Here is a 13,269-nt window from a genome sequence, read left to right as displayed (position 1 = left end):
CCAGATTGATAGTTTAATATCTTACACACACACACAGCTTCTTATCTTGTCATGTTGAATAGTCTAAGCTAAATGTTTTCTACTTCATCTGCAATATGAACTCTTTAAAACTGAGCAAGATTATATTGTTGTTTAACCCCAGGTCAACTTTGCTTTCAATCATAGGTTTGCTTGATCAATCCAGTTATGATCATTCTGTTTTTTTTTTCTTCTCTACATCTGGACTACATTAATGATAAGGTACCATTTCAGGGAGATTTGGCTGCTAATTTTAGCAAGTCGAGGTTCTCATATTGATTTACACAAAGAAAGATAGTTTATCTAACAGTGAATGACTGTACATGTGGAGTTATCATTAGAATAGGCATGACAACCACTACATGTGGGTAAAAGCACACTGCAACAACTGCTGGACTCTATCGAACATTACCAGACTGAAATAATGTAGAATAAAGGTTCTTTCCAGGTTCAACCCGTAGATTTGAACCTGTAACCTCTGCATTTCAAGTTTATAACACTTTCAACCCTTTTGATACCAACCGAACCCAAGATCAGCCCTGGATCTATAATTTCCAGTTTTAAAATGACCTAAAAACATTCCATCAAAATTTATGTTCCAAACACCAGCTTTAATAACAACTAAATTATTTTACTAAATTCTTCAAAATTAATTGAAATTACAGGAAGTGTATTTCAACAGAAAAATGGTAACAAAAGGATTAAAAGAGTATTTATTTAGGGCTGGATAAATTCCAGTGTGATTGCTATAGGTCAGCCTTGAATAAGCAATTCTTTGATCAAAAGTGTTCCAACAATGACCACCCCATCCCATTACTCAAGCACCCATGACCACATTATCGAATGTGGTCATCTTTTTTCAAGAGGGAGGTTGGTTGCTATTTCTAAAGCAAATAAATGCATAGAGTTCCCCTCATTGATTGTCAGTGGACGCAAGAGCATATTATAATCTATGTCAACAAAGCCACTACAGTCTCCATTTATAAGACAAACTACTGACAATATCAGTAAGAACAACATTGAATCTTCACACACGTGTACAGACTGTCACTACTTCAAGGCAAACTATCATATATATAAAATGAAGAATGGAGTATGTGGTGTTACATTTATTCCATGGTTTACAATTGTTTCATCAACATGCAGGTGACTAATCAAACATCATGTCTATAGACGTAGATGATAACAGTGATTTAGTCATGTGCATTATGTGATTTATATCACATAGTAGCTAGCGTGGTCATTTAATTATAACCAAAAGGAAAAATATAATACCTATAACACTTCTTCACTTATTATATATATATATATATCACAACTTTACAAAAGAATACAACCAAGATAGGTAAGAGGGGAGGATCACAAAGTGACTAAAGGATTAAACCAGTAGGTTTGTTCATGCATATGTGTACCTGTAAGTGCAAAGAGGACTGACAGTTGTAACTATAGTCAAAACTGAATCACACCTACAGTAATAACATCATGTTTGGGAAGCAATAATTATGAAAATTTCAGTCATCTAAAAAACAAAAACAAAAAAAACAACAACCTGGAAGGACCTAGGAAGACAAATTGGTGCAGTGAAGAAACAAAATACCAAAAACTAAGAGGAAGAAATCTAAATATGGAATTGGAAGCCAAGACATCAACACAACAAAAGGTTCATGATGGAGAATTGACAAAGAATAAGAAAATGAGTATTGTTCTGAAATATACCAACCACAGACAGGCTGACATGCGAATGAGATTTGGCAACAGTTTTCTGAAGAACAAAGAAAAACATGCAGGCATGTCAATGAAAGAGAAATAAAGGAATGAGACATTTCCTCAGAAGTTTAAATTCAATAGACATCTCTATATATATGGGGAACAGCCTCTTTTATGTATGTTTCATTAAATACTCAACTATATCAAAGTTTTATATTCTTTATTTCATATTTTATGCTATATTTTTCATATTTTCTTGTTAGCTTTTTTTACAGTTGGCTTGGAATGGTAGACTTCTGATGTCTTTAGACCTTCATAGTTGTAATTCATTTTTCATCTTTCATCTTTCACTTGTTTCAATCATTAGACTGCAGCCATGCTGGAGTACTATCGAGACATTTTTAGTCAAATGAATCAACCCAAGTAGTTATTTTTTTAAAAGCCTGGTAATTATTCTATCAATCACTTTTGCCGAACCACTAAGTTATGGGAACATAAACACACCAACACTAGTTGTCAAGCTGTCATGGGGGACAAACACTGACACACACATATAAATATATATGACGGCCTTCTTTCAGTCTCTGTCTGCCAAATCCACAAGGTTTTGGTCAGTCCAAGGTGATAGAAGAAGACACTTGGCCAAGGTGTCACACAGTGGAACTGAACCTGGAACCATGTGGTTGGGAAGCGAGCTTCTTAGCACACAGCCATACCTGCACCTTCATTTCTTGATAATGAAACTATGAAAATCGAGAAATGTTGGATATGGATTTAGGAACTCTACCGTTCCAAAGCAACTATAAAAAGCTAACAAGAAAACGTGAAAAATATAAAATAAAGAAGATAAAACTTGAATAGAGTCAAGTATTTAAAGAGACAAATATTTCTCAATTACCAAATCATTTTTTAATAGTTGCATATAAATTTGTTTTTATATTGCCCCTACTCATAAAACTCCTTCAAGCTATCACCTTGACTAAATAAACAACATAACCTTAAACATCTTGATGATGTCTGCTGCAATGATAAAATTGATGAGAGCAATCTTTGAAAAGTAACATGAAAATATAAAATGGTTTCTACTGGTTCTCATCTCATTATAAACTTCAAAATATCTAATACCATAAATATTTTGAAATCAATGAAATCCAAACAATCTCACAGCCATCTCTGTTATATTTCATACCTCCATTACTGAAAAATTCCTCTTCTTAATTCTTAATTCATTGTTATCCCCCTTACACAATTAGTATTTCTTCTCCACTCCACCCCAACCATACCCAACCACTTTCCTTCTAAAATGTGAATAACCATGTGGTCCCTTCACAGCAAGAAACCGGTTCTACTTCAGCTCTTCTCTCATACTTTAACTGCTTATCTCCTAGCATAAAGACACAAAGACCCAGCAATCCTTTAGGGTTCATAATCTTGCAAGTTGCATGATGACCTCACTAATGCTGGTGCCATGCAAAAAGCCCCCAGCACATGCTGTAGAATAGTTAGCCTTAGGAAGGGCATCTAGCCATTCCAACCATGCCAAAGTAGACACTAGAGCATAATGCAGTCCTTGGGCCCATCAGATCCTGTCGTTCTGTCCACCCTATGCCAATATGGAATATGGATGCTCAACAATGAAATCTCCAACATATTTTTCTAATTTTTACTTATGTACATTCAATTTTACCCTGTATGTCTAATTTCTACACCCATTTATTTATTTGTATTGTATTTTTTAAAAATATTTTTTCTGCATTTATATTTAATACCCAAACCCTTTATGAATCTCTTCTGCCAATGATTTTCAAAAAGTTTTGGTTTTATATTATTCAATGGTTTTTCAGCCTTCAATCAAACTTAGGGAATTCATTTGTTTTCTTCATGTTTTGCTAGATATTCCAATAAAGGCACATGGCTTAGCGGTAGGGATATTTGGCTTACAATTGTAAGGTCATAGGTTCAACTCCCAGTGGTACATTGTGTCCTTGAGCAAGACATTTTATTTCATGTTGCTCTGGTCCACTCAGCTGGGAAAAGTTGTACCTGTAATACAAAGGGAGCCAGCCTTGTCATACTGAATCTCTCTGAGAACCAAGTTAAAGGTGCACATGTCTGTGGAATGCTCAGCCACTTGCACGTTAATTTCATGAGCAGCCTGTTCCGTTGATTGGATCAACTGGAACCCTGGTCATAGTAACTGATGGAGTGCCAGTTTCATCATCCTCATTTAACATCCATTGTCCATGCTGGCATGGGTTGGACGGTTTGACCAGGGCTAGCAAGCTGGAAGGTTGCACCAGACTCCAATCTGATTTGGCATGTTTTCTACTGCTGGATGCTCTCCCTCACGCCAATCACTCCAAGAGTGTAATGGGTGCTTTTATGTGCCAACCGGTATCTGCCACAACTGCGATTTTGCTCAGCTTGATGGGTCTTCTTCTCAAGCAGGACAGAATGCCAAAGGTTTCAGTCATAGCTTCTGTGAGGCCCAACACTTGAAAGGAACTCAGCCACTTTGCCCCTGTGAGTTTATATATTCCAAGAAGTAGTGCACTAGAGCACTGTATACAATAAGATCATCATCATCATCATTATTATTGTAATTACTATTAAGGTGGCGAGCTGGCAGACTCGTTAGCACGCCAGGCAAAGTGCTTAGCAGTATTTCATCTGTTGTTACATTCTGAGTTCAAACTCTGCCAAGGTCGACTTTGCTTTTCATCCTTTTGGGATCGATTAAAATAAAGTACCAGTCAAGTACTGGGGTTCGTGTAATCAACAAGCCCCCACCCCAATCCCTGCTCCAAAAATTTCAAGCCTTGTGTTTATCGTAGAAAGGATTATCATAATTATTGCCTTTCATACTTCTGAGGTCAATAATTACCAGTCAGGCACAGGAGTCAATGTAAATGATTAGCCCCCTCCCTCCATCCCTCCAAATTTCTGGCTTTCTGCCTATAGTAGAAAGGATTATTATTTATTATTATTATCATTATTATTATTATTTATTATTATTATACCTACGTATAAGTTTTCTTTGTTCTACTGATTAGAATCATCCAAAGACTAAAAATGAGAAAGATTGAGTAAAGAATTGAGAAGTTGACAGTCTCCAATACACACACACACACACACACACACATGAATGTAATTATTTTGCATGTGAGTGTCTGTGTGTATGTGTGTTATTTAAATCAGCAGTTACAAAGTGACTCAAAGGGTGAAGGCTTAGTGCATTGGCGCTTATGAAATTGGTAAATGCCACTGCACGAAACTCTTGGCCTTCGTGTCACATTGTGACTGCTGCCAATTAAATAATATATATGTGTACACACACACACACACACATGCATACAGTTTTTTTGTTGTTAGAGTTGTACTTCATGTTCCACACTAAACTAGAAATTCTCAAATAGGAAAATTAATGACAAAGTCTTGAAAACTTTCTCCATTGCCCTACCATCCAATATCACCCTTTCAACACGAAACTTGAAGTATTGCAGTTGTAAGTCAGCTTGTAACACTAAGGCAAAAAACATATATTTACTCTACTGCATGTATCTGAGTTCTCTCTATTTTGTCCATACCAGTAAATATACACATCACATCATATATGCGGTATCTATAGATGTATGTACAAAATGTATAATACTTTTGTCACATAGAATTATATATATATAAAATTTCAAAATCAATCACGCGAGATGAACTGTGGCACATAATCTGAATAATTAAAAAGAATTTAATTAAATAAAACATTTGCAAATTGTTCAGAGAAAGAGAGAGAAAGCAATCTGATAGATTTGGTTAATCTTTTTATGGCAATAATTAATCAACCAAAAGCATTAAGAAAAAACTCTTACTGTTTTTTTCTCAAGTACATTCCATAAGTACAGTGTTGAATTATACAAATAAATTGACTTCTACATTCCAAAGATTTTACTGTGTGTCTTTGAATTAACCACTATTTACTGATGTGCATTTACATCTTTTTGATTTTCCCATAATTAAAAAGAAACAGGTTTGTACATTTAATATCCTACAGTGGTGTAGGTTGAATAGATATTCAAATTTATGACATCACTGTACGTGGCTACCATAGCAAGAATTGTTTCTTTTAGTAAATGGTAAATAATTCTTTCTGTCAAATGTGTGAACAATGTGTTTACCTCTTTCATTTCTGAATATATATTGAAGGAATTGTCTTCATCATGGAACCCAGTATCAGCTGACAAGGTAGAAGACCGATTGCTACAGAAAAGAGAAACAAAATTATAAAATTTACTATCAGAATGTCATTTCTTGGACATTAATAATTATACAAAGGTGGTAAGCCGGCAGAATTGTTAGCATGCAGGTCAAATTTATTCTGAGTTCAAATCCTGCTAGGGCCAACTTTCCCATTCATCTCTGGGGTCAATGAACTAAAATACTAGTCAAGTAGTAGGGTCGGTGCGATCAACTTGATCCCTACTCTCAAAAACTGCAGGCCTTGACTGCTGCTATGGACCCATATCCGGTTCAAGGGGAATATTGTGGTTTTGGTCATTTATCATCATCATCATTGTTTAACGTCCGTTTTCCATGCTGGCGTGGGTTGGACGGTTTGACTGGGGACTGGTGAGCCAGAGGTCTGCACCAGGCTCCAATCTGATCTGGCAGTGTTTCTACAGCTGGATGCCCTTCCAAACATCAACCACTCCGAGAGTGTAATGGGTGCTTTTTCCGTGCCATCGGGATAGGAGCCAGTCAGGCGGCACTGGCATCAGCCACATTCAGATAGTGCTTTTAACGTGCTACCAGCACAGGAGCCAGTCAGGGCGGGGGCTGGCTGGGAAACTAGTCTTAAGAGTCTCAAAGCTCAAGAAAAAAAAATCATTCAACTTAGAAACTTGAGAGCTTCCTCAAGCAGTTTGGCTATTGCTAGCCAGAAACCAGCAGCAGACATGGGATTTTAGGAACCCATGATGGAAAGTGGCCCAATATTATTTTCATTTGTCTATTTCCAGATAAATTCTTAAAATCTCTCAAAACAAAATCTCATGAGGCTTCCACACTAAAATAATTGGGATCATTTACAAAATAGAACAGAAGTATTTAAGAGTGAAGAGCTAGTGGGTGATTTGTTTCTCAGGAAACTGTCAATAGATGTCACTGATTGCAGCCCAACCACAAAGAATAACGTCACTGTTCATAGCAGTAGCTCAACATAGTTTTGTAAACATGCATGCAGACTCATATATATATATATATATATATATATATATATATATATATATATATGTATGTATGTATGTATGTAATTACTGGGCCATCCTATAAATAATGCAGTTTTTCCAATTGCATGTTAGAGGGGGATGAGGTAAACTACCTGCATCAACTTGCTATAAAAGCAGGTAGTAATTTTACCTTGTACTTATTCTTAGTGCAAGTTTTAAAAAGTGAAGTTCAGTTTTATTAGTTATTTTTTCAAAACAATAATGGAAGTGACAAAGGAGCATATTCGGGATATTTTGCTCTATGAGTTCAATAAAGGCAACAACGTAACGGAAAGTGCAAGGAATATTAATGCAGTATAAGGGGATTGGACAATAAGTGTAGGCCAATGTCAACAGTGGTTCCAGAAATTCTGAACCGGAAACTACTGCCTAGAAGACGAGCCTCATCTTGGAAGATCTGTAGAGTTCAGCGAGGACATCCTGCAAACCCTGGTGGAACAAAATTCCATTGTAACTGTTGAGGAAATAGCAGAGAAGCTTGGATTTGGTCGTTCAACCATTCATCAACACCTGCACCCCATCAGAGAATTCAACAAATTGGGTCGAACTTTCTGAATCTAATCATCTTTGCTGTCACATCTCATGAACAAACCTTTTTTGGACTGAATAGTGACTGGTAATGAGAAATGGGTTCTCTATAAAAATGTCAAGCACCAAAGACAGTGGGCAGGGAAAGGAGGAATACTGGCACCCCAGGCTAAAGAAGGTCTTCACCCATGTAAGATGTTGCTATCTGTTGCCAGCTCCTTGTCAAACTGTCCAATCTATACCAGCTTAGAAAGTGGACATTAAATGATAACGATTCAAAGAAACACCCAAATTTACCAAGATGTAAATCCACAAGAATAACCGTTTCCTAAAAAGATTCTAAAATCAAATTAGGAGCAAGAAAATAGAAAGGGGAAAGACAAAACAAAAAAAAAGGAAACAAACCTGCTGTTTGAGTGAATGGATCCCGTGCTGGGGGTACTTGGTCGATCTTCAAACAAATCTAAACGGTTTGAAGGTGTCTGGTGCATTCGACCAAAAGATGGTGAGCCCTTGGAGAAAGAAATTGATAATCTAATAAGAATATGGATAACATTGATGTGAAATAAAGGAAATGGAAACTCAGAGAGTTGTAGTTAGATATTTTGTCTAAAGAAATATTTGGAAAAATTAATAAAAGAAGCAATAAAATGGTTGTTTAAGCCTTTAACAGTCAGATTTCTCTGCCAAGTGTTTTGATTATTTATTCACATTGTTTTGAATTAATCATGGATTATCTCAAAGCCTCAAGATTATGATGATGGAATTTTTTATTTTTACAATAACATTGTAGGGTAGATGTGCAAGGTTGGTTCTGGTTAATTTGAACAGAAAAGAGGAAGAAAATTTTGGCCAGGTCAAGCTAATTTGAATGCTAAAGCTTTAAACATGCACGTTTCCATGCTTGCATGGCTCAGACAGAGTTTACTGAGGCAGGTTTTCTGTGATCAGAAACTCTTTCTGTTGTTAAACCTCTCCAGTTTCCAAACAACATTGGAAATAATAGACATCACTTGTATGAAGGTGCTACTTGTTTGCAAGTATCACATGATGTCAAGACAAGAAGACACTCACACACAACCAACTTCCTTACATGCATACATGCATGCACATGCACACACACACATATACATGTAATGTGCTTCCTTCAGTTTCTGTGTGCTAAATTCACTGACAAGGCTTTTGTCAGTCAAGGACTATAGAAGAAAACACTTGCCTAAAGTGCCTTGCAGTGGGACTGAACCCAGAGCCATGTGATTGGGAAGCAAACTTCTTACCACACAGCAACAACACTTGTCAATACTTAGGAGCTTCTATTTGGTTACTGAATCAGTTTAAAGGTCTTTCCTGCACATTTTGGCAGTGCATAAGAACAAACACTTCATATCACTGCCAGCCTTATTAAGGCAGCGAGAGCTGGCACAGTCATTGGCATGCTGGGCAAAATTGCCTAGCAGCAGCATTTCATCTATCTTTACATTTTGAAGTCAAATTCCGCAGAGCTCAACTTTGCCTTTCATCATTTTGGTATTGCACTGGTGTCAATGTAATCAACTTACCTGCCCCTTCAAAATTGTTGGCTTTGTGCTGAAATTTGAAGCTGACATTACTGCTTGCCTTAGTCTACCTTACTGACAGAAGTCACTCAAGGGAGATCAGTGATGTTGGCTTTGATTGAATAAATCTGTAACTAAAGACATTCCTGTCTTTATCTAGCATAGTGTACCTTGGGCTATATTATCCAATGTGTTGCTCCTCTACAACAAGAAACCTGTTCTGCTGCAGCCTTTTTCTCTCATCACTTTATCCCTCTCTATTCTTTATTCTCCTAGCATAAAGAAACACCATTTTCTAATTTTGCAAGCTGTATGATGATTCCACTAGTGCTGGTGCCATGTTGTGAAGTGGTTCACATTAAGAAGGGCCTCCAGCTGTAGAAACCATCCCAAACAGAGCTTGAAGCACAATGCAATCCTTCGATCTATTGGATCTTATCAGACTGTCCAACCCATGCCAGCATGGAACATGGACATTAAATGATGAAGGATGATGAAGAAGTGTACTAGACTTTCTTAAGATGAAGAATTGTTTTTTTTAAAAACTTGCAAGAAATTTTGAAAAATGAAAAATTAAAAGTGTGGCTGTGTGGTAAGAAGCTTGCCTCCCAACCACATGATTCCAGGTTCAGTCCCACTATGTGGCATCTTAGGCAAGTGTCTTCTACTATTCCTCAGGTCAACCAAAGCCTTGTGAGTGGATTTGGTAGATGGAAACTGAAAGAAGCCTATCATATCTATCTATGTGTATCTGTGTTTATCTCTTGCCACCACTTGACAATCAGTGTCAGTGCATTTATACCCCTGTGTACTTAGCAGTTCGGCAAAAGAGACCAATAGAAAAAGTATCAGGCTTTTTAAAAGAGAATTAGAATCGGGGTTGATTCATTTGACTAAAATTTCTTGCAGACGGTACCCCAGCATGGCCACAGTCTAATGATTGAAACAAGTAAAGGAGAAAGTCTTCATGTTAGAAACTTACAGTAATTGCATGTTTAATATTTTTCTTCAAAATAACCAAATTTTCTTCCATTGTTTTATGTAAAGGCAAAATAGCATCAGTGACATGGTTCCCATGTAAAGTTAGACCATTTTCAAGAACTTGAAGCTGAAAGAAAGAAAATAAAATGGGTACAGAATATAGAAACGAGTGGCAGATATAGAAAGACAGAGGATTTGTGAAGGGTGAGAGAGTGAGAGAAAAAGTACAGAGAAAATAACAGCAGAGAGAGAGAGAGAGGCAAGTATGCAGACAGAGAGAGACATAGAAACTGAGACAAGACAGAGGGGAGCAAGAAATAGGAGAAGAGGAGGAAGAGAGAGAGAGTATTTAAATGTCAGTTAAATGCTGGTAGGGACACCACATTTTGTTTTACAACCATGGCATATTCTACCAAGTATACTAAAGGTTTATAAGCAATACTGTGTCCTGTCCTTTTGTGTTAGAAGGGCATTGTTTTCCTTGCTTTTAAGTTTATCTTTAGATACACATTCTGAAGAAAATCTGTAGAGACATACTTTAAATATCAAATAACAACGTTCAATGTTTACAGAGTAGGAAACATGGAACAGCATGGCAGTAGCATTAGTAGTGGTAGTTGCAGTAGTAAAGGGTAAAGTACCCCTTCGGTCATGAATGACCATGGGATTGCACCTAGAAAGTTCCCCTCCGAGGTACAAGTGCGAGCAATGATGCTTATAGAAGACCAGCAGACACCCATGCATACCAGTCTCTCCTCTCCACACGATTATATGCTCATAGGGTAAAGAGTAAGTTCCCCTCCGAGGTACGAGTCCGGACAATGATGTTTATGGAAGACCAGCGGTCACCCATGCATGCTGGCCTTCCTTCTCCATGCCACTGATGTTATCCTAGAGAAAGGCAAAGGCCAATACAACCTGGCACCAGTGATACCACAACTCATTTCTACAGCTGAGAGAACTGGAGCAACATGAAATGAAGTGTCTTGCTCAAGAACTTCAACACACAGCCCAGTATGGGAATCAAACTCACTGCCTCATGATTGTGAGCCTGATGTTCTAACCACTGAGCTATGCACCTTCACATGTAGTAGTAGTAGTAGTAGTATTATATATAATCATGTAGTAGTATATATAATCTTGTAGTAGCAGTAACATTAGTAGTGGTAGAAGTAATAGTTAGTCCCCTAGTAATACAATGATAATTACATTCTTAATTAGGAGAGAATGAAATTAATGGGCAACAAAAGAGAAAGACAGACTTACTTGGCGTAGCATGACAGCTTTTAATTCTTCTAATGATTTAATTCATCTGGGTATTTGGCAGCAAATTCTTGAGTAAAAAATGCCTAGAATAGCAAGAAAAACATTTCGAAAATAACAGGAAAAGCCAAACGGAAGGGAATGGAAATTTGGTAATAAAAAATTATGGCAATGATGATGATGATGATGATGATGATGATGATGGTGGTGGTGGTGGTGATGGTGGTAGTAGTGATAATGACGATTATGATGATGATGATGATGATGACGACGGTGGTGGTGGTGATAATGACAATGATGATTATGATGACAATGATGAAAATGTTAAAGATAATGGTAAGCATCTCTGCTGGTTCCATGTATAAAGCATCTGTGTTGGCATTAGGAAGGGTATGTAGCCATAGAAACCATGCTGAAACAGACAATTGGAGCTTGGTACAGCTCTCCAGCCTTACCAGCTCCTGTCAAACTGTCCGACCCATGCCAGCATGGAAAATGGATGTTAAATGATGACGACGAGGAACACGACGACAGTGATGACAATGACAATGAGAAGGCTATTAAAGCGAGTTACCTCTTGATATTTGGCTATGCCTCCATTCACAGTAGCATTGATAGTTCCCCTGAGTTTCATAGACAGTAAAGTAAGCTCGGAGGTTGGTTTGATCTGACATTTTTCTATTTGGATTATCAAATCTTTGGTCACCTGCTTCATCAGGTCAATCGCACCTTCAATTGGAGTTAGGTTCTCAACGTCGATGCTCTCCACTTCATACCATCGGAGAATTCCAGGTAATTTTTCAACAGTCTTGATTATAGATCGCTCTATACAGAGAGTCTGGGAACGAAGAAAACACATATTTATATATACATACATACACACACACAAATGCGCACATTTTTATATATATATATATATATATATATATATATATACATACATACACACACACATACATATACACACACATATACATGTCTAGTACCCCCTGACTGGCTCCTGTGCCCATGGCAAATAAAAAGCACCATCCGAACGTGGCCAATGCCAGTACCCCCTTACTGGTCCCCGTGCCAGTGGCACGTAAAAAGCACCCACTACACTCTCAGAGTGGTTGCCGTTAAGGAAGGGCATCCAGCTGTAGAAACCTTGCCAGATTGGAGCCTGGTGCAGCAGCTGGCTCTCCAGACCTCAGTCAAAGCATCCAACCCATGCCAGCATGGAAAACGGACATTAAATGATGGTGGTGATGATGATGGTATATGTATATATATATATATATATATATATATATATACACATACATATATACATACATACATACATATATGTATATATACCATCATCATCATCATTGTTTAATGTCCGCTTTCCATGCTGGCATGGGTTGGACAGTTTGACTGAGGACTGGTGAGCCAGAGGCTGCACCAGGCTCCAATCTGATCTGGCAAAGTTTCTACAGCTGGATGCCCTTCCTAATGCCAACCACTCTGAGAATGTAGTGGGTGCTTTTTATGTGCCACCACCACGAGGGCCAGTCAGGTGGTTCTGGCAACGACCACGCTCAAAAGGTGTTTTTATGTGCTACCTGCACGGGAGCCAGTCCGGCGGCACTGGCAACAACCATGCTCAAATGTTGTTTTTCACGTACCACCGGTACATGTGCCAGTAAGGCAATGCCAGCAACGATCATGCTCAAATGATTGTTGCCAGCGTCATTTATATATACACACACACATATATATACACACATATATATACATATATACACATATATATACATATATATATACATGTATACACATATACATACATATATATATATATATATACATATATATATACATGTATACACATATACATACATATATATATATATATATACACATATATATATATACACATATATATATATATATATATACACATATATAATATA

General features: G+C 37.3%; 1 protein-coding gene across 1 annotated transcript in view; it reads right to left on the bottom strand.

Annotated features, from left to right (window-relative positions):
• Positions 1 to 13,269, bottom strand: part of LOC106870442 (dedicator of cytokinesis protein 3) — a 272,055-nt gene that overhangs the window by 33,715 nt on the left and 225,071 nt on the right. The window contains 7 exon segments of the mRNA XM_089354408.1: positions 1,739 to 1,780; positions 5,895 to 5,976; positions 7,938 to 8,044; positions 10,071 to 10,196; positions 11,336 to 11,370; positions 11,373 to 11,418; positions 11,907 to 12,170. Of these exon segments, the coding sequence (XP_089210534.1) occupies positions 1,739 to 1,780; positions 5,895 to 5,976; positions 7,938 to 8,044; positions 10,071 to 10,196; positions 11,336 to 11,370; positions 11,373 to 11,418; positions 11,907 to 12,170 (702 nt within the window).

Source organism: Octopus bimaculoides, chromosome 6 (genome assembly GCF_046866305.1).
Source record: "Octopus bimaculoides isolate indiv1 chromosome 6, ASM4686630v1, whole genome shotgun sequence".
Lineage (NCBI taxonomy): Eukaryota > Metazoa > Mollusca > Cephalopoda > Octopoda > Octopodidae > Octopus > Octopus bimaculoides.
Note: the sequence above shows the minus strand (reverse complement) of the source record. Positions and strands in the feature narration are given on the sequence as shown.